This window comes from Ammospiza nelsoni, chromosome 4 (genome assembly GCF_027579445.1).
Source record: "Ammospiza nelsoni isolate bAmmNel1 chromosome 4, bAmmNel1.pri, whole genome shotgun sequence".
Lineage (NCBI taxonomy): Eukaryota > Metazoa > Chordata > Aves > Passeriformes > Passerellidae > Ammospiza > Ammospiza nelsoni.
Window position 1 is genome coordinate 24,355,212 of NC_080636.1, and position 22,759 is coordinate 24,377,970.

The 22,759-nt window shown below is 35.9% G+C and overlaps 1 protein-coding gene across 1 annotated transcript in view; it reads right to left on the bottom strand.

Moving 5' to 3' along the window:
• The window catches only part of ATP8A1 (ATPase phospholipid transporting 8A1), a 100,458-nt gene that overhangs the window by 72,073 nt on the left and 5,626 nt on the right, over positions 1–22,759 (bottom strand). The window contains exons 2-11 of the mRNA XM_059469861.1: positions 20,451–20,565; positions 19,177–19,276; positions 18,384–18,482; positions 15,353–15,398; positions 11,486–11,526; positions 7,875–7,948; positions 6,359–6,428; positions 5,628–5,755; positions 2,328–2,439; positions 1,328–1,493 (exon numbers count right to left, since the gene is read on the bottom strand). Of these exons, the coding sequence (XP_059325844.1) occupies positions 1,328–1,493; positions 2,328–2,439; positions 5,628–5,755; positions 6,359–6,428; positions 7,875–7,948; positions 11,486–11,526; positions 15,353–15,398; positions 18,384–18,482; positions 19,177–19,276; positions 20,451–20,565 (951 nt within the window). The remainder of the gene's footprint in view (positions 1–1,327; positions 1,494–2,327; positions 2,440–5,627; positions 5,756–6,358; positions 6,429–7,874; positions 7,949–11,485; positions 11,527–15,352; positions 15,399–18,383; positions 18,483–19,176; positions 19,277–20,450; positions 20,566–22,759) is intronic.

The following is a 22,759-nucleotide window of genomic DNA, read 5'->3' on the forward strand; positions in this document are numbered from 1 at the left end:
TGAATACAGCCTTAAAGGACATACCTTACAAAACCCAAAATGATTTCATTTAATCATGGGACATACATCAGAAAAGAAACTGACATTGATACTCAGTTTAGAACACACAAACCAAAATGTCAATGGCCACTATTTCATGTTTCTTTTTTCAGGAATAACAACAACTTATGTACTGCTTCACTGTGTTAACCACATATAAGTCACCATATTCTTAAAACTTTTATATTTCCCAGAAAAAAAAATGCACAGATGAAGTGCATCTGATGTCCTTCTTTGATATTACCTAAAATTGTCAATATTCTACGAACTAGTTCACTTTTTCTTACCTCACTAGGAAAACACAAAAGTTAAGTTTCTTAATTAATAAAAAATAAAGTTTCTTCCTCAGCATCAAAAAGAAGGAAAGAAAAATTCATCATAAATGAAGACATAGAAACTTTAGGAGTGCCATTAAATCAATATTTAACTTGATCAACATTATTTTTATATAATTAAATCAATATTAAACAAAAATTAAACTTCAATATTTTTCTTTAAGAACTTACCAAACCCCAAAAGACCCCTCTTTGTTGACTACATTCAAAAGCCTTGTACTCAGGAGCTTTGTTTTAGTTCTGGTTCTGCCTAAGTAAAAAGGGTCCTAAGAAATTCTGAAAACATGAATAATTGACTGCAAAGTATATTCATGAAAACTTCTTTTAAATCCTTTTTCCTCACAGAGGGTCAGACTCTGTCAGTATGTTCCATGCTGCTGTGAAGGCCTGTGCAACATCACACTGCCCTACATCCACCTTACCTACATCTGCCCAGTATAATATGCTAAAAGAGACCTGTGGTTTCTCTTTTATCTTCTTTAGGAGGAGTTTATTAAGTTCTGATATTGATTAGTTAAAGCCCTGTAAAAATTATAAAGCCACAGCATCACTTCCTAAGACAAATATAAAAATTCAGAAAAGTCACTGCACTTTTAAATGTAATCTATTAGTAAGAGCTCAAAGAGGCTTCAGACTGATGTCTAGGAAGCTGACTGTTTATGCCAGTGGAATAACTGATGCAGATGCAGACCCTGCTGAACTGCAGAGATGGAATGCCTGAAAAAAGTAGAGACAAACAAACCATCTTGCCCTTCCTGAATTTAGCAAGAGCTCAGATGGCACAGCAAGGCAAATTTTGTACTTGCTGTGATGTACCTAGCCTAAGGATTTTAGTCAACAAATAAAGAAGAGAGATTGACAAAAAAACCACACTGTGCAAGGTAATTATCCTTCTTTCCAAATATGAAAGGCAACCAAATACTAAAATATTAATACAATATTTTGGATCTTACAATTTAGATCAAGATACCAGTCTCTTCCAGTATGCCTTCGGTTCCATATAGCTGAACCAATAGAGCAGATCAAAGACATGGCAATAAGGATGCAGAACAAAATCAGAATCTGAATATTTGTAATTCGTTCCACATTAGACATTTTAAGAGGTGGACTTGTTGAATTCTGCAAAAGACAAAAATCAACAGTGGTTATTAAATATTAAATGAGGTAACATGATTCTTGCTTTTCAAATTACATGTTACTGTATCCTTTTCTAAATATTCTCCCAAATACATCATCACCAAAAATGCCCTAACTCTTTTACTTCAAAAAAACCCCAAAACCAGCAGTTTATAAAGCTATGAATTGGGGCTTTAGAATTGTGACACAAGAAGTTTAAACAATCACACAGAACACTGGTAGCACCAATAGTTAACAGTAAACATTAAAAATGAATGTGAATACACCTTGTCAGTGCAATAGAAGACAGCTGCCAATTCAGAAACTCTTTTTCAAGTAACTGTTTTACAAATTAGAAAAGCATTAAATAATGCATGAATGACCAATCTGAAATTATTTTTTCTCAACAGGTGCATCTCAATTGTGATACTTCAAAACACATTGGGCAAAATAATTTCAGTCTCTTCCCTCCTCATTTTGTTTTCTGACAAGAATGATTATCTTTGTACTGGAAAGAAGCCCCACAACAGGAGAGTTTTAGGAGCAGTCAAACATAAAAATGACAAACTGTGATAACAGAACTTGCTAATGAAGAGTTTTCAAAGCACAAGTTACTAGATAAAATCAATGAATATGCTTACAAGTGGAAAAACTACTTTGGGACTAAGTGACTAAAACAACAAGAAATTGCTTTATTTTTCCTGCTTTTAATTGATACGCAAGATGCTCTATTACTGACATTTTAGTACTGTATTGAACCAAGCCATGCTTCTGTACCATGGAATGGTAAATTAAGGTAATAAAACAGACAGGTTGGACAAAATCCAAGGGACAAACCTGCATAAGTTTTGTGTCATGTCCAGTGTAGACAACTATCCCATGAACCCACTGAGTATTTCTCAACTGAGCTCCTCGTAGCAGAATCTGATCGGATCCCAATGGAACAGTACTAGAAGTAAGAAGTTTTACATTTTAACGCTAAACCAGTCAATGTCAATGTTTAAATCTAATCAACATTTGTTAAAACTAATTTCTCAAAATTTACATGATTACTGTTAATAGTTTAGGAATCTAATTTTCAGTTAACTTTTTGGGAGTTTTGACAGAGAAAACCTGAGAGATAAAAACAAGGCCAAAAATCAAAGGTTTATAAAATAATACTTACTGCCTAATTTTTATTATGGACTACTAATTTTGATATGGTACTACTAACCAAGCATACTGCAAGTAAAAATATCTAATTCTCCTTTATGATTATCAATTTTTTTCCTAAATGATCTCTTAAAAATTGATTTTCAAAGCAATTTTCAAATGAAATAATTTTGTGAACTCTTAACTTAGTCTGTTCTTCCAATGTAATAACCATCCTTTATGAACACAGTTATTTAACATTCACAATAATATTTCATGCGCCTTCTTTTAACTGCAAAATCAGGTATATTTTGTTCTGTTATTCTTTTAAAACTATGTATAGCTAAGGAGCAACACACTCTCAAAAGACGGGAAACATTTAGTTGTCTTAAACATTTAGTTGTCTTAAATTCAGACAGTGTCTTTATATATATAATGTATGTCAAGTTTTTCTTAAAATACAAACATTTTAGATAATTATTACTCTTTTCCATGGATAAACATGCCCTGTTCTGGTACTTTTCTTTCTATAAATAACAGCTGGCAGTTCATACTTGTCAAAAGCGCCCTAGTGTTTGGAATTCTTACCTGAAACAGTCACTATCTCTACTTGTTTGAAAGTAATGCATTATTAAGATCACAAATTAACTGATTAATGACAGCAGCTGTATCTCTGATATACAAAATATAAAGCATCTGAAAAAGTCATTACATTAGTAACATTTTGGGTAGCTCAAAGAGTACAGTCAGGGTATGGAAAGCCCAGATCTGTCAGGTGTCGTGTGACAAATACTCAACATTGATGACAAATACATCACACTATGCTCTAATAAAGTGATGGCTTGACAGAGATCTCAAGTGTCTTATTTCCCAGACTCAGCCTTCTTAAAACTGGTTCAATACATCTCATTCCTCTTGCATTTTACATAACTACTGACTGTCACCAACATGGCTGCATTGGATTCAGTAAAGCATGTTTTCAGTGGGGGAGGTGATTTTAGAATGCTTTTGTGGCAGAGGGAATATTAAGACTAGTAATTTCTGAGACACGCGTGAAAACTTACAAAAAAAAAATGTTTTTCTTAACAAGTATACTTCACTCTTACCCAAAATTTTGAGAATGTATTCAGGAAAGCATATACTTTAGGCCTGGATAACCAGAATTTGACCTTGTTTTGCACAATCCCCTCACCACTCACCAAGTCACTGTCTAATCATAGGTTCATATAAACCAGGCTACAGAACTTTTCTCCTTTCTCTACCTAATTGTCTTCATGGACTAAACCCAAGCTGACATGCATCTGTAGACTTATAATAAAGAGCTGCACACTTTGGTGATAAGGGTTAGTTCACCCTACTCAAAGGCTGAGGATAGCCAGAAAACTTTTGCCTCTCCTAGTTCACAGATTTAGCCAGAAGGCGAAATACCTGTAATGGTCTTCTGTCTCCTTGACTACTGGATATTCAAAAGAAAAGAAAGAAAACCTTTTTTTTTTTGAGTTCCTCTCCCATGAAGGGCAAAAGAAAAGACTGAAAAGGTCAACAAGATAGAACATTTATGGCACTCCAGTGACTTATATTACATGAAAGAAGAGGGAGACATATTTTCAGTATCCTCTATCTCTATTGTTTTTGCCAATATGTTAAGATAGTAAATAAAGTGTAAATCACAACTGCTGGACCTACATAATGTGGTAGGAAGGTCTAAAGATCTGGACAAATAAATATCAATTAGATGAACTTGCACTCCCTCCATAACAGACAGAAAAAGAACAGATTCCTGACTTTTCAGGTTGAAGTAAGGACAAGATCCAAAAAGAGTCACTTACCTGTAATTCTTTTTCACTGAAGGTAAATATTATATTAGAACCACACTTTTGGAACTATCCTACTGCACAGGAACTACAGGCAAAATATTCCAAAATATAATTTCTCAAAGGAAAAAATTCTTGACCAGCAGATGGCGGCCTCTTACAAATTCTTGAGGCATAACAGCCATCAGCACATTCAATATTGATTTTTTAAATCAAATTTTTAAAATTAAATTATTAGATTAAAAAAGAAAGTATTACTTCTAGCCAGAGAGAAAGAATTAATGTGTGGATCTGTTATAACTATTACCTTCAGAGAAGAATTACAGGTAAATGTTTTTCTCTTCTTAATGACAAGTACAGTGGAATTATAATAGATCCACACTCTTGCGATTGAAAATCCCTGAATGCATCTGTAAGAAATCAGTAAATAAAAAATGGAATATTAAGGGGGAAAAAAAAGAGATATTTAGCAACTAGTACTATACATATCAGTCTAAAACTACAAACATGTACAATACTGGATATGGAAAAATAAATACCTACCAAATAAATAAGAAATACTGTAAATCTTTGGGAATGAAGGATTCAGCAATTTTGGATCTAGCAATAAATCTTCTGTGAATTCACAGAGGACCCTGACTATCAGTATTTGGTCAGCATTTCAGTATTTTAAGAATTTTTTAAGCAGTTGTACAATCATGTGTGTTGTAAGTGCATATTTTCTATTTTTAAAGGAACATACTTCCAGTAAACTAAGGTATTAAACATTTTTCAGCTACTAAATTAGAAGAATTTCAGGTGTATAGCAATGAGCTCTGTTCCACTCCACACTTAGACAAACGGAAGAAAGAACAATTAAAAAATAAAAAAGACAAATTATTTCTGTTCAGCTTCTGTAACAAATGACATGCCTAAGAAGTGAGTTTCTAGGCACATATTCCAGAACTGCCAGAATCTGATTAGCAGTCTCTCCTATTATTAATACTTATTGCTTTCTGAAGGACAACTAGTAAAACAACTCAAGTTGTAGACATTAGGTTTTATGCTTCTAGTTTTTCAAAAGAGTAAACTTTAGCAGACAATACATGAAAGAAGATCTACTATTCATATTTTTACTTCAGTAGTTTAAGAACACACAGCTGTCTACTGTTAGACTGAATCTCCCAAGGTCTTCTCCCTTGTATTTACGTACCCATGCCCATCCAGTCTGATGTTTCCAACAAAGTCATAGAGATGTCGGTTTGGGCTCTCACACTCAATTCTGCCAGAGAGTTGCATCAAGCTTTCTGTGTCCTTGATGTCTGATGTTAGTGGCAAACCCTGTAAACAAAATTCATTTGTCATTACATTAAAAAAACACTACCCATTATCAAATTTATATATTATAAATCTAACAGCAAGACCAGAAAACAATCATCCCTATGGGAGCAAAATGGACCAGCTACACTTTGCTGTCGCAATTGGGTGCTACAGTGAAAAAGTCACCCTGGCATCTGAAAAAACTACGACCAAGACAGGGTCATAATCCATCAGAGAGCTCAGCAAGAATGTCCCTGCACAGCAACAGCACACTTAATCAAAATCTGCTATTCACTACCAGTCCCTGAAGGACAAAACCGGCCCCACTAGCTGCTTTCTGCAGGGCCTCTGCCCTGTCATCTGCTCTCTAGAAACAAAGCCAATGCCCAAACCACTTCTGTTTCTACCTATTCTCCCCAAGAAAAACCCTAAAACAAAACACAAAGAATGACTTAGAAGTAACCACTCATTCCTCCACTTTTATGATGCCAATAATCTATAGTTTTTTATTCAAACCACTAAAACTTCAGTCTTCTAGAACATCTATCAATGTAATAAAATGGTTTTATAAGCATTAATAGACAGAAATAATATTAGCAATATTCCCAGAAATGAAATTCCTACCTGTCGAATTTTTAAGTTAGTCTCACCATCTAAGTTAGATGTTTCAATGTAGCACATGGCTTGTGGTTCACTATTAAGAGAAAAAAAGTCCTGAATTCAAAATTATAATGGGGGCAAAATCCATTAACTTCCTGTAATCTTGTAATATTTATTGTAATACAGGTTTGTCTTATCAAATCTTCAAAACCAGAGAAACTTACAGCCAAAGCTATAAAAACTAACAGTACTTTACATTTTCAGAGAAGTTTGCCAAAGCCCATTTTCTTAAAGGAAACAATGATAAAATCACTGTGCACAGCAAAAGTGTTCTATCTTTTCACATGAGATTATGATATGGCACACTGCAGTGCATTTGTAGTGCTTACTAGAGCAGGCAGCAGGAGTTTAAGACAGAAACAAGACAGAAAGAGAGCTTTGATTCTGAAAAGGATCAAATAAATCATAAAACCACTGCAATACTTAAAGGAAAAAAGGTTTAGTCTCTACACCACTTTAATGCTTCTAGAATTTTCCTTCATTCTAGCATGAAATTCGAGCATCAATTTTTTTAAAAATTTCTTTTATTAATGGAAAAGTGGCTACACATAAGTGACCTAATTTTAAATTATTTGGATATGTTAAAGATAATGTTAAGTAGGTTATTTTAACACAATTTTGTAAAGTACAAGCATTAAAATGTCAAGAATTATAATAAGGTACATTCAGGCTAGTGTTTTATTCTTGGCAAACTTCTCTAAAAATATAAACAACTTTTATTTAGCCTGCTTGGATGGAACCACCTGTGTAAGACATTTTCACAATTCTAATATTTTTACTAGTTAACAATAAAAACCAAACAGTATTTTTGTAAAGCACTTTTGAAACAAACTAAGGCAGCAAAGACATTTCAAGTGAGACACATGCTTAATTGCAAGAAGTGCAGCAGATTACAGTGACCTCCAAAGTAAGTTACTCTTAGATCAAGGCAGGCCCATTGATTGGTTAGGGAAAAAAACAAAGTGTGGTAAGAGTGCAGACAATAGCATAAAGCTGACATGTCTAAGAAACATGCATTTGTCACAGTACACAAGAACAATGCTGCTTTTGCCACCACATGCAGCAGAGATTGTGCAACATCCAAGTTTGTGCAGAGGGTCCTCTACCAGTCCTACCAATGTTAAACTATATTCTTTGCTGAAAACAGCAAGTTGGTAGCAACAAGTATATTCCTCTTAAACATATATTTAACCTGGTGTTTAACTGTGTTTATTCAATGACAACTTGTTTGATAAAATTCCATGGGGGTAGTGTAAAAACCAAGAGGAGTGAAACAATTTTAACTTCTTAATGTGTTATTCCATGTTTTCACTTTAATTATCTATATTTGAAAAAAGTACCCTTTCTAATTTTATAAATATGTAGATTTTATTGGAGAAAGGTGAATATAAAAGCAAAGATTATCAACATGGCAGTGTTATTCATACTTGGTACATGAGGACCCACATACACATATCCTGTGCAACTACTTTATTCTAACCTTGATGACAGACTGATGAGATCAGCTGGGAGATGTTCCCCATTGGTCACTTTCACTACTTCCCCTACTGCCACCTACACATCCCAGTTTGAAATGATTAGAACAGAAAAATAAGTGACAGGGGAAAAAAACCAACAAAACAAAACAAATGAACAAAGACAAAAAGACAGAGTTTGAAATTATTATTCAAACAATACATGTTAATTAAAATGTCTGATGACAATTTTTTCAAAATCTATTTTAATCAGGTCAGAAATAAAAGAGCTACACTTTCATTTTTACTCAAGTGGTTTATTTTATTGTAAGGCACAAACTTTAAGCTGCAGAACACACTGACATTGTATGTAAACATAAAAAAGTGTTATGCTTATTTCTCAACTCACCAAGTTTCCAGCCACTCCATACATCAATTAAGAAAATAAAAGCCACAACGACCAATTTTTCACCAGCTTTTCTGAAGAGCCAGGTAACAACTACCTTTTCTATGTAGACATGCTGAAAATTATTTTGTATTTTTTCCAGTTTCGCAAGTTTCAGTGTACACTGAACTAGCAAGAAACATACAGATTTAAATCTCAGAGGTTTATGTCCTTCACTGTAAGAGATTATAGTTTCCTAAAATAATTAAGATCCTCTTTTTATCCAGACACTGCTATTGCTGGTAAAAATAAAATCCAGTATTATTAGCATGAATTAAAACCAGGCCCACAGATTCACATTGCTTTTGGAACCTAAAATGTAGCTAGGCATCAATAAAGACCTGAAAACAAAATTGATGAGAGTCTTCCAGAAGAAACATGGCCACATGGAGATAAGAGATGGAGGAGAGCATGTGCCAGTATGCAGGGAGAATTAGAGGTCATGTAGCAGTACAGGGCTCTCTCCTGGAAACAAGGCTGGAACAGGATTCTAGTAATGTAACTAGGGAAGATGTTTTAGCTGGAAGAAATGCCTGCACTGGGCCTAGAAAAGCAATTGTGATTCAAAGAGTCCCCACTGCAAACTGGATCCTGGAAGAAAAGCTGACAGGAAAATTCAATGTGAGTAATAGTTGGACACACATAGTTGGACAAACATAGTGTGCTCTAGTAAGGGCACTAAAGAGGGGTTTAACAAAGTGGAAACAGTCCTGAACAAGTCCTGTAGCAGCTAACTATTATTTTCACTGTCAACTCATGATACAGGATTCCTTTAGGAGTACAAGGATTGCAAAGTAAGCTTTTCAGGCAGTTGGTATTTTCCTGTGTAAACCACAACTGTGATGCAATGTCCCCCAAATCTGAAAGGGCAAAACCATGAAGACATCTAGGAACAGACTAAAATTTAAGGGATTACTCAGGAAGATTATGAAGAAGCTGCTCTGAGAGGATGTAATTTCTTCCACCTGCAAGACACTATGGTTAGCATGACAGAAGCTATTATCAGGCCAGTAGAAAAAGTGTCCTTGCTGCTTGGTGTATTGCCTGCAAAGTTCTTGCTGGAGAAGGAAAGATCTTGGTGGAGAATTTGTAAATGCTTCTCAATGTACAGAAGTAAAAGGTTTACAGAGGACACTCAACACAAGCTAAGTTATGAATAACACTTGCACTCAAGACAGACTATGAGGGAAATTTACAGTATTTTCTGGGATCTACTTTACACTTGATTATAATTTATTAGAAGTGTTTCAGATACAGCTGCACTTAATTTTGAGATATAATGGAAGACAGAGAAACAATGTACTATTCTACATCACAGTCTGTCAACAGAAATGCATAAGATCCTAACTTCATAAATTGTAGGCATAAGTAGATTAATTAATTTCAGTGGGGTTACAGAGGGTTCATACCTAAATCATAGTCATACACATAACACTTCTGCTTGTGCCAGAAAAAAAAATAAATTACAATACATTCACATTTATGTAAAATCCAATAAAAAGGATTCTTATAATATGTTGTCTGTTGACCTGATCAAATAGATGTTGAAAAACGTGCATCTCCCACTTAAGATGTGGATTTCTTAAATAAAACTGTCCAAGGAAATGATGATAAACAATCTGTGATTGTCCATGTAAAAAGGGTCACAGCATGACATACTAAAAATTAAGTCTTGCTTCCAAATGATGAAATTATTCATAATATATATATTAGATAATAAAGTGAGTGTTCAGATAAGTACTAATTTGATGACTCACATATCATGTTCACTTTTTTCCGTGATTCAATTATCAAACTGAAGACTATATAACTTAGAAAGCATTTCTGTTCCCTGCAATACATCAATTTCAATTTACTTATGGGATGAAATTTGTTGGGTACATATGAAAAAGCCAACATGGCCAAATATGGCAGTTGAGGTCCAATTTTTACACAGAGAACCAGCCTTTTTTGTATTATATTCAGCAACAAAATTAACATACTACATTTTTCTTAGGAGTAAATTGAATGCCTGTGTAATTTCAAAACTGCAATTTTCACAGTTGAAAAAAAACCCCATTGCTTTAAATGACAAATGACCAAATGAACACAAGACTACACTTCAGAACAGCAGCTCTTTTGTTTATTCTTTATTTCCTTGGAGCAATCACAAATAAATAAATAAATGCAGGGTAGAGAAACCAGCCTCTACACTATAAGTATCAGTGGGCATCTCTACCTTGATGAGAGCAGTACAGTGTCAGCAGGTATATACTCTTTGCCTTTTATTATAACTATATCTCCAACATCTACCTGAAAGAAAACTGGGAATTGGTTAATGGTCTCAAACAAAATGTATTATACCCTTGTTTTAAACACTGTAAATATTTACCTGCTGAATTTGCTAGCAAGACTGTTAGAAATTCACACACTTAGAGAAGTTAGATTGTACAGCTGGAGTTCTGCCAAAAGTTACTGCAACTCTTTGGAAATCTAATCTTTAGTAAGCCTAATTAGCTAAATAAGCCTAATCTTTACTAGCCTTCTCTATGCATGTCATTAATTTTGCCGGTTTTGTAAAATACTTTACTGAAAGACTGAATTTGAATTAAAGAAGAAATTATTCTGACCCAAGACCACAGCTTTGTTGCATCACACTATATCCTTGCTTCTTCAAAGGTATAAGCCAATTTCATCTGAACCTTGCCTCCAAATTATGGTGGATCAAATTTTCTTCAAGTTTTCATGTATGGAAACCATTAAAACGAAGTGACTAGATGATAGCATAACATTTAGTTCTTGAAAGATACCTTTAGGAGTCCCTTGCTTGTGGTACCACTGCACGTATGCCTTTAAAGTTCTCGTGATTTAAGCCGATGAAGTTCAACAAATACAGGAAGTAACTAGTTTCCATACAGAAGTTTCTGCCTTGGCAAACTACATTATACTAAGGAAGTGAGTGATTTTGCCTCAGCCATCATATTATTCAGCTTATTCCCACTGACCTTGACCAGCTTGAACTCATGCCATCAAAACTGACTTGACTTCAAAGTACGTTTTGAGAGTCAAACATCAAAAAAGAAAAAATAAAATGCAGGAGATTATACATTTCCCATAATATCAGTTATTTTTTATCATTAAAAATTACATGGAGAAATAAAACAAATATTAAATACGCATTATGCTCTAAAAGTGACCAACACAGACACACACCTTTTCCCAGTGGACAATCTCCCATGCACCATTTCGTAGTACTAAAAGAGAAGGAAAAAAAGAAGAATTTTCCAGTCATACAATCTAACTGCAGTCTACAGGTATATGCTATATTCCTTATGAAAAGCCATACAGACACATCTGATTTACATAATATTTTAGAGCATGCCTTGTTTCTATGAATTCAGATCAAGCATTTCAAATATATAGCACATACTCTTGATAATAGTTTTTGTGCCATTGAATCTTATTACAAAGTCAATGAGAAGATTTTACAGGACTTGAGAATCAAATAAATCTAAAATAGATTTTATGATAATGTGTTTTCCAAAATAAATCAGTAATTGGAATAAAAAGTTCTGAAGTTAGAAAGTTTTGAAATTATGGGGGGGGGGGGTGAGAGGAATATATTTCGTTTTCATTAGAAGTGCCAGGAGGCTCACTACAGTTTATCTCCTCTGTTGTTTTTGGGATATCAGAGAACTTAAGGATCCCTACAGTCACCTCCTCCACAAATATCCTGAAAACACCCCATGCTATTTAGAGTAGTATTTAGTATAGTTTTTCCCTGGTAGTAACAATTAATATTTTAACCACATTCCACTATTCTAGTTTTACGTGTTACTATTATGATACAAAGCCCATGCCTTGTTGCCAGTTAATTGCCAAGATAGTATTTTCAGAGAATAACAAAGATAATGGTTTTTTAGCCCCAGTTACTGAAAATGGACGTGCAAAAAGAAAAAGAAACATTGCTATGTATCAACACTCAGATAACTTTAAGGGATCGCACCCTTTCACTGTGTTTTCCGGCTTTCAAACCATCAGGAAGCTTCAGTTCCCAGTCAGGACCAAATTCTTACACAAGAGTATGCTGACTTCAAAAAAGTGGATCAAAATCTGGGACTACACATGGCCTTTACATTTAAGTCTTCTTGGAGGTTCTGTCCAGACTGACTCCTCTTCTTGTGAATCTCAATGATATCAGCAATCATTACTTAACCTGCTTAGTAAATCTTCCCCTTCCTTCCCCAAATTTATTAGTGTTGATATGCTCAGGGCAATGGTAGATGGGGCAGTCTCCCTTTCTGACAGCAAGTAAGACACTTTAAAGACTGCCTCACCAACCAGCTGATCATTATACAAAATCTATTTTGACAAACCATTTCCCTCCACTGGTAAAACTATAGATTCAGCATGATGACTGGTTGTAACACTGTCCTAAGGAACCCAACACCTTTGGGTTCTTTGTGCTGCCAATTACCTATTTGCATCCCCTTGTGTCAGCAATACAGCTACAATACAGCAATACTGATGGGGCCATGGCACCAATCAGATGAAAGAATTGACAAGAATTAAAAATATACCTTGCAGCAGTCCAGACAACTACTTTTCACAAACAGTTGCAGTTTAATAACTGCCACCAGAGCTCTGCAGGTCTGAAATGTAAGTATGTCACCAGATGTGGCAAGGGGCTTTGTAAGAGGGGGATTCTGCCTGCAGAGGGAAGGTCCTGTCCTGCCATCACCCCATGTCAAGGTGCTTGCTCTCACTGCTTTGTGCATGCTGCCTCCAGGGTTTGCTGGGCCCTTTGATGAGCCAGTTTAATCCACCCCATGGAAGGACACTATCATTTTTTCTTTCTGGATTTGTTTCTTGCTGGTTTAACTGGTTAAAATCAGCTCAAAAACAGCTGAGTCAGACTCATGAAAACATGCTGAGCCACCTGAAATCTCAAGAGTACTCCAACCCTAACCTTTGATCGGGTAAGCTTTTAAGGACAATTAACACACACTAACATTCAGTTAAATCCATTTTCTTATGAGAACAAAAGGAGAAGTGATGTTGTTATGCACCTTTTATATAATCGTTAGAGAACTAGCACCATAAAGTCTTCTGCAGCCTTTTTCATTTGTATCTCCCACTTTTCAGCTTTATCAAACAACTAATTTTCAAAAGCATTTTCCATCTGCCCTACAGCAGGCTGCTTCATCAAATTACAGAAATGCAGATTTCATCCTGTCAGAATATCTGATGGTGTCCTCCTGTATCACACATGTATGAAGCCTGAGGCAACAAAAAATTATCCCCAATGCCACCTAACACATCCAAATCTTTTGCAAAAGGTTTTTTTATAGTAAACTTTTAGAAAGTTAATTACTAATAGCTGACTGAGATACAGATCATTATTAAGGAACAGAAAGTTGAATGGGGATCCATATACAGAATCTACACATGCTCATGTCATTTCACTAACAATTCTCTGTGTTTAAAAGGCAACCAAAGGTGGAGCTGCACATACAATGTACTATGCACATCACTGCTTTCCAGGGGCACAGAACTGCTGAATACACGAAAACAAAGTAAGAGAGTACCATACTGATCAACTTTTTAATTATTGCTATGACAATAGATTGTACTTGACAATATATTTAAAAATTGATTTGTCAGGATGCATGAATCCTGCATGAGCTTAAGAAATGCGTTTCTCAGTGTGAGCGGTATTTTATTTATCCTTATCACACATTTAACTTCCCAGATACTCTTCTGCACACATGGAACACTCAGGAATTCTAGGAACAGTTACCAAAGACCCTGATGAGAGGTAACCAAGAAGAAGAATCAGAAAATAGAGTAAAATAAGCCTTTTATTAAAACTTTGTATACTGTGGACAAAAAGAAAAATTGAAAAGGCATTTTAAGATTTCACTGCAACCAAAACTGTTTGTAATCTCAAAAGCTATGAGTGGTTGATGAAAGAATTTTGGATGTCAATATTAAGTCTTCCTTTGCTTTTATGTATTGCTTATAGATTATCTGTTTCTCCAGGCCTCTGCAGATTTCTGTTTCTGTGATTTCAGTCAACAGTTTTGTTTCCTCACCCTAATCTCTCCGTACTTGCTATTGAGCTCAGTAGTTTCTACATGCTCAGTAATTTCCTAAGCTATCCTGCCATCCAAGCCTCCCTAAATTTTACATACAATTTAGGTAGGCTTTAAGATTTATGTTTCTAGTATTAAGCAGTGCTACACAAATTTTTAAGTGATGACTACATTTCTCCCTAAAAAAATAATCGTTATTTTTATTATATATTTAAAAGGATTCCATGTAAGATTTTTCTCTTTGCGGTTTTTTCGTATTCTCTGGAATCAAATTCACATGACACTCATTCCTCCTCCTGTTTATAAAAACAGGATTGATTCCATCAAGAGAGGTCTACCTCAGAACAAGTAACATGAAAAATTGAAGAGCCGCAAAGCAGGAACCTAAATTTTGACATACTACCTGACAAACATGTTTAGGATATACTAATATCTCCCTCACTTTCTGAGCTAAAATAATCCCAGCTTTATATTTTATCAAAATCTATTAAAAAAATCTACATGCCAATATTTTGGTTAGGGATTGATTTAATAAAAAACCCCAACAAATCAAATCCAAAATAACTCCATTAGTGTTTATCCACAGTTTTGAAGCAGCATAGAAAGACAGTTCTATTCTTTTGATGCTTCCTTCCTATTGCTGGGTGAAAAAAAATTATAATTAGAAGTCTGCAGTTCTGAGTACAAATATAATGTAGGTCCATTAAATATACAGGTGATTACAATCTTCTAATAGTGATATCATCACCTGTGCTAAATGAATAAATGCTCAAGTTTCTTAGGAACCTCACAACCTTAATCTAGAACATATTCTATTTTGTAGGGATAACATCACTGCAAATTATTAGTTCAACTGTTTACCTTAGAAATTTTGAAGTAATCTGCACATGTGATTTCCCACTCAATTATGTCAGCAGTTTGAGTTGTATTACTACCATGTGAAAAAATTCAACAACCCCCCTAAAAAGATTTAAAAATTTCTTACCTTGAGTTTGTTTCTTGTTCACCGCATTATCAGCTTTATGTCTTTTCTAAATTAAAAAATGCAGAGTGGTTAAAGACTTTTGTTGATAAGATAAAGCTTTCATACTTCTAACAAAAAACCCATCTATTAGCCCCTCCTACTCATCTATTCACTAAACCACACAAGTATTTAAACAGGACTATTAATTACTTGCATAGTTATGCAGGAAAGTCACATCCAGTTCCAGGCTAATTGTACTGTACTAAAATATCCTTTCATGTGGGCAATCTCTATCTGGACAAGTTCCTTACATAAGGAACTGGTGCATTTCAATGCTGTAACTCTGTCCTTTCCTGGAACTGGGAGATGACTCCACCATAGCAAAGATCATGGAACAATTCTTCATCTGAGGGTCTCATACAGACACCTGAAGTCAGGCAATGACTGTGTAAACATAATGACTCCACTTCTACAAAGCTGCCTGCAGACTTCAACAACAGTAACAGACAAACAAATAAAAAATCAACAGCACACCCCCCCACAAAGAGGCTCCTCAGTTTTAATATAGCTATGAGACATTTTTTGACAGAAATATTTTGATACAGCTACTAACAGCCAGCATTTTCAAGGTATGACCAAACTCAGAAACAAAAAGCTTAGGAGAGTACTAGTTTAAACACACTATTTAGGATTCACGAACTCAGTTTTTCCTGAGCAGGAATACATTTTATAAAATTAATTTAAGTAGAATTAACTAGTTTAGGTACACTTTTTAAACAGATGTTCAGAATTCATGCCTTTGTGATACAAACAAAATCAGAAGCAATCTTGTAAAATGGAAGAAAAATAGGTCAAGATACTTGAGCCTATTGCCAATAAAATGTTGATTTGACTCTGAGCTAGCAGCTCTTAAAAGGTCACCTCGTAACTTTGCAAAATTGAAATATTATTTTTCCTAGATTTTCATAGATAACCAGCAGGTTCTCCTTTCAAAAAGATGTCTGTCTGTACAGATAAATAACCTTTGATCAAAGGGAAAGCCTAACTTGACCATAGCAGATGTCTATTTACCCACAGGGTGAATCTCCTCCATTTTGAAAAGGTGCTTTCTGAGGTGTGACAGGTGAAAATTATTGGAACCAGTTGACAATCTAACACTGCATGTCACAAATCCTGCTAGCACCTTTGAACCATATATGGAAAACACATGCTGTGTATGAATAGTATCTTCTGCTAACATCTTTTTCTTCTTGGTATTTCATTCCAGAAAGAGAAATATTTGGTTTTTGAGCTCAAAGTATTATTTTGACAAGTGTATTTGTTATTATCAGTATACAAGGTTCCCATCCAAAAGCTTTAATATTAGATGAATTCATGGATATCCTAGATATTTCACTGTGTAAAAAAACTGAGACATAATGAAAATTAATGGTTAAGGGAAAACACTTTGAATATTTTACTATGCAGAAAGTGATCAGCTTTCTCAGCAAGAAAATGGTCCAGCTGTGTTGGTTTTAGGTATCTCTGTAGCATTTGGTAATGAGAACTTTATTTAGCTGGTATATGCAAAACCCACTATACCTGATCCCTGCCACACCAAACTGTACACTTCAAGTTACAAAGAGCAAATGGTAGAAATAAATAACAAAAGAAAAGTGACTGGATGAGATCATGTTAAAAAGAACACTTTGTACAGTAGCAGCAGCTTCAGTTTTATATTTGCCTAGACACTGACAGATGGTGTAAGTCTGTAAGCATTAACAGCAGAATGGTTAAAAATATCTAGAAGAACACGAATTGATTTTATGGCTTTTTTTTAAAGGGGGTTTTGTTTATGTAAAGAGAAAGCAACAAAGGCATTTAAGGAGAACCTGACTGTAAGGCAGAAAAAACTAGAAATTCCAAATAGAAGAAAAATATTTAACGTAAACCTCATTGTGTCTTGCAGGACCCCTTAACTCTGTGATCCAGGAGCTTCATACAACCTAAGGAGTCAATATCTTGCCTACCATCCATTCACAGAGGTAACTGAGGAGAAAACCAATCAATAAAGGCCACATGGGACCAAGCACTCTCCATCCCAAACCTCCTTTGCAGCTCAACACTCTTCCCCTTGGTCATGTTTCTGCATATGCATTGTAATTCTGCTCAAACACAATAAATCTGGAGCTCCCAGGCAGCTTACTATTTGTGTGCAAGGAAAGACTACACAACCTGCAACCCTTTCCAAAACTCAAAGAGAAGAGCCCACAAACAGAAACACTACTCCTCTAGTGGACAAGACACTGCTGTATCATGACATATCTAATGTCTTGTCCTCCTAACATACCTGCAGAACTAAAATAAAACAAAAGCAGATAAAGAAATTCTTAGTATATAGAGTTATTTGGTAAATATTAAGATTACTTTAATTTTTTAGCTATAAAAGACATCAATTAAAAGACTAAATTATTTTAGGCAAGTTAGAGAGACAGGTTTCTATCATATAGTTTTAGTGAAGAGAGGGCAAGAAGGTACTCAGAAAACCCCAACATCTTTTGTATGAAGTGAAACATAGACTGAAATTCCTTTCTTTTCCTCAAAATAAAATAAATCTGAATGGATGCTTCTGGTGTTGACAATGTCTCACCTCTTTTAAAGTTTTCTTTCAATGCAAGAAGAAAGCAAAACAACCACTACCACAGACAGTGACTAGAAAGAGCCTAGGAAAGCCTAGCATAGGTGCCTAACAAGGACCTATGTCTGTTTCTGGCCATCAGGAGTCATCAAATCACACTCAGCACCAGGAAAATTATAACATTTAGGAAATGCAAACAGTTAATTGCACTGGACTGGAGCAACAGGAAAAAAACTGAAATGGCCTATTCCCCATTTGTTTAAAAAAAACACGAAAAGTCACAACAGTGAAACTAAAGATTTTATGCATGGGACTTTAGAACAAAGAGGCGCATCAAAGGCTTGGATCTGGATTTGATAACCAGGAAACATTTTTGTAGTATTATAAATGAAAAATATGATAGCTATTTACAAACTATTGCTGTTAAATACTTACAATATCCTCTATTATCTCCTTCACTGCAGCTACAGCTAAAATAAATAAGAGAGGAACCAACGTTGTGTAGCGTCCTGTTGGTGATACATCAGGTATTTGCTATTAAAAAAAGGAGAAAAGAAATATTTTTCATTGCTGGTTGAAAACATTTTTAATACAAGAAACAGTACTTTCTGTGCAAATAAAGACACGTGAATTCACTTTTTAGACTCAGTGTTTATTATTTCTAAGAGAGCTTTATAGTCTTCAATTCAGAAGCAGCTGATACAATAAAAGAACATCTGCACTTTAAGCAGTACAGTGTTCAATGGTACTATTTCCAAAGGTTTCAGTGTTTGCAGAATATTCACCTTCCTTTTCTGTTTCAAACTGAATTAAAATTGGCATTTATAAAATATAACTAAACTTTCCAATTTAGATTTTTGTTCATATAGCTCCATATGTTTTTAGACATTACCCTCTAGAAGAAATGCACTACAAGTAACAGTTTTCTGTATATGCCAGATATTTTTAAATGGAATTTTCTTCTCACAAGTCTTTTTGACAGCATTTCAGCTATACTTTACCTGTTTTACAGAAAAATATTTCTGTGCATTTTGTTATCTTCAGGGAGCAAGAAAGCCACAAACCCAAGCATTTTATTAAAGATATGTCTACATGATACAGCTGTTCTGATAGGCCAGCTAGCTTGGAAAGAATAGTAGAGCAATCTCAAGTATCTCAGTATCTCTGTCTATAATATAAATGGTCTCTTAAGAAGTTTAAAACATTAGAATCCTATTGTTGATCTTACCTGAAGCAATGCAATAAAAAGAAAAAATGCATTAGCAGCTCTTCTGAACTGGGAATAAAGGAACCTTGGCAGGAATGTGATTATGTTGTACTTTGCAGTGCTGAGAGGAAGAGACAAAAACACATGCTATTATTACAGAACAAAAACTTCTTCAAATATATTCTTTCCCTTTTAGTTATAGAAGCTTTCAAACAAAACAGTTTGCTTTTTGATTCTAAACTGATAAATACTGGATATTAAGTGTGCTTTTGCTAGCCTGGAAGAAGATAATCAAATTTATCCTAGCAATCCTAGCAAAACAATCTCTGCTAAGCTGTCCTCATAAAATGTTTGAGCTCCCATCTCTCTATCAGCCTTTTACATCTATTTAAGAACAGACCACTACCCTCTATGGTTCTAAAACAATATATGTAAAAACAATCATGGTAAAAACTTTTAAGCAAAAGGCCTGTAAGAATATTTTAACTTATTTTGAAGTCAGTCATATTTACTTTGACCTTGCATAAAACTGTCAAGGGGGGAATGCATGTATCCTGCAAAAGCCCTCTACTCTCTAACCAAGCACAAGACAGGAGGAGAAGTTCTATACACCAAGAAACAGCATCTAAAGTTTCTTAAGGCCATGGAAATCCCCCCCCCCCCCATTATTCTCAATGTCTACAAAATTTCTGCACATTTTCAAAGCTACCTTCAGAAAATACACCTACTTGGGACAGAGGTATCTTTGCTGTTCATTTCCTTTGAATTTTAACAACAGAAGTGAGGATGTTATCAGATCTAAACACACATTACTTATGAGTATTTACTGTATGACTTAAAATTCATCAAAAGCAAACAAAAAACCGTCAACAAAGTCCCTAAAGCCTGAAACTGAAAACTAGTCTCACAGGCAACCACAGCATCTTTGTAACTAGCTGACTGAAAAAGCCAAGTGTTTCCAAAGCACAAGCAATGCTGTGCTCAAGTACAGCATTCAGCTGCCAGGAATAGGTTCAAAGATGAACTCAACTGAAACCTGAAGAACAAATCCATCCTCTAGGGACACATTGATGGTACAGCTGTAAACCAGCTGTATCTTCCTCATTCCATTCTTAAAAATTTAGGAGGTCAAGTTTGTAACTGAAACAGCTTACTTGTCTCCTCATCTCACTTCATTCTTCCCTCCAGTGTCTAAGACTGTCATTGGTGGTCAGGAGAAATGACAGAAGTAGAATTAATGAAACCTTTTCAATTTTGCTATTCAGCATGCAATGCTCTGGTGTTTTTGTTAATACCTGACATGATTATTGCAGAATTTGGTTAGCTGGGGCTGATTGATGAATATAGTTCTCACTTCCTCTTGATCAGCTAGGGAAGTTTTCTCTGAAACATCCTCTGTCTTCTCATAGCCTGTAAAAACACAGCATGATTTTCCATATAAATAGATTTACTTACACAAGATTCAAAGCACTTCATGAGACAAAAAAGGACATTTATAGTGGATGTGAACTCAATGTATTTGCATTTCTCACAGGTAATGACCCCTGAAAAAACAAAATAGTTGTTTTTATATATTCAAGATGCTCATTAAAAGCCTACACTCCCCATAGACCATCCTTACCTTGTAAAGATCACTGAGAGTGGCATAACTGTGAGACCTGCCAGCTCCCTCTGCATTCATGATTGCATCTTATTAGGTTAATAGACTCTTGTATTGCCAGTTTGTTCCACTGTTCCCTAAACTGATCATTCTCCACCAAGGTAAGTCTTTTTTGTTTTGGACTTTCTAACTGGCATCAGGAACCTGGGGTTCCTGAAAGCTGATCTTATCAGTAGAGACCAAAGGGGAGAAGACACTGTTTACTGCATCCTATTCTGTCTTTTGTTTCCAGGTTCGCTGTGGCATGTAGCCTAGAGGCATCACCCTTCTCAGTCATCATCTTCCTGCTGTTAAATCTCAAGGAGAACAAGAATGGCATCTATAAGGCACTCACCAGGTTGAACCCCAGGTAAGCCGTGACTTTGCCACCTAGATCTCTCTCTCTACTCCTCTACAGCCACCTGCTGCTGCTTTGACCTCTTGTAGGTTCACCTTTTTATATGTGAGCTTTGTCAGGGACTCCTTGCTAATTCACAAAATGGTTTGGTTTGGAAGGAACCTTAGAGATCATGTAGTTCCAACCCTCCTGTCACAGGCAGAGAACCTTCCAGTCAATCAGGTTCCTCAGAACACCACCCAGACTGGTCTTGAACACTTCCACGGATAGGGAGTCTGCAACCTCTCCAGGCAACTTGTTCAATGCCTTACCATGCTTATAGTAAAGATCTTCTTCCTAATATGTAATCTAAACCTACCCTCCTTAAGGTCATTACTCCTTGCCCTATCAATAAATGCCCTTGTTAAAAGTTCCTCTATAACCTTCTTGCAGGCCTCCTTTAGACACTGCAAGGGTGCTAGAAGATGTCCTCTGAGTCTTCTCTCCTTCAGGCTGAACTCCCTCAGCCTGTCTCCATACACGTGTTCCAGCCCTGTGATTAACTTAGTGGCCCTCCTCTGGACTTGCTTCAATAGGTCCATGTCTTTCTTATGCTGGGGGCCCCAGAACTGGATTCAGTACTCCAGGTGGGGTCTCACAAGAGCAGAGAAGATGGGCAGAAGCACCCATCTGCCCACTGAGGTAATGACACCTGCACCTGCTGGTCATGTCTCTTCTGATGCAGCCCAGGATGTGGCGGGCTGTCAGGGTTCCAAATGCACATTGTCAAATCCTGTGAAGCCTCTTGTTCACCAATACCATCAAGTCCTTCTCCTCAGGGCTGCTGTCAGTCAACTGCCCACACAGCCTGTATTTGTGCTTGGGATTGACCTGACCCAGGTGCAGGACCTTGCACTTGGCCTTGTTGAACTTCATGAGGTTCACACAGGCCACCTCTAAAGACTGTCAAGGTCCCTCTGGATGACATCCCTTCCTCCTGCATGTCAGCCACATCACACAGCCTGGCACTGTTAGCAGACTTGCTGAGGGGTCACTCAATCTCACTGTTAAATCACTGACAAAATGTGAAAAAAGTCAGCTCCCATACTGACCCCTAAGGAATGCCAATTGTCACTGCTTTCCACTGGGCTGTTAACTGCAAATGCTTTGCTTCACCCAGTCCTTCTGTCACCTTGGCTTGATTTTGTGCTCATTGTGATGGACCAATCTTTAGCTAGAAGGATGTGATCATTGGAAACCAAGGCCATTAAGCTGGTTAATCTTAATTGGTTGGTCTCACTGGTTAATGAGATTCCTTCACTTGGTCCAGATTTTCTTGGTGACACTAGCCAGAGAAGTGGCATCAGTGTATTCTTCATTTTGTGTGTGCTTAACTTGAAATAGTTTTATTAGACTCATTGACATCCTAGCACCTGCCTCCACTAGCCAGTGGAAGCTGAGCTTTCTGTATATTCTTCTGTGAAGAATCTTGTGCCAGCCTGCATCCCAACCTTCATCTGTAAAAGGGGACACCACTGTATTCTTCCCTCCAAAGGCTTTTCACCAATGTTTTGTCAACCAGTCAGCCACTACACTGCTGACAACAGGCCCAAGCAGTCTTCAGGCTG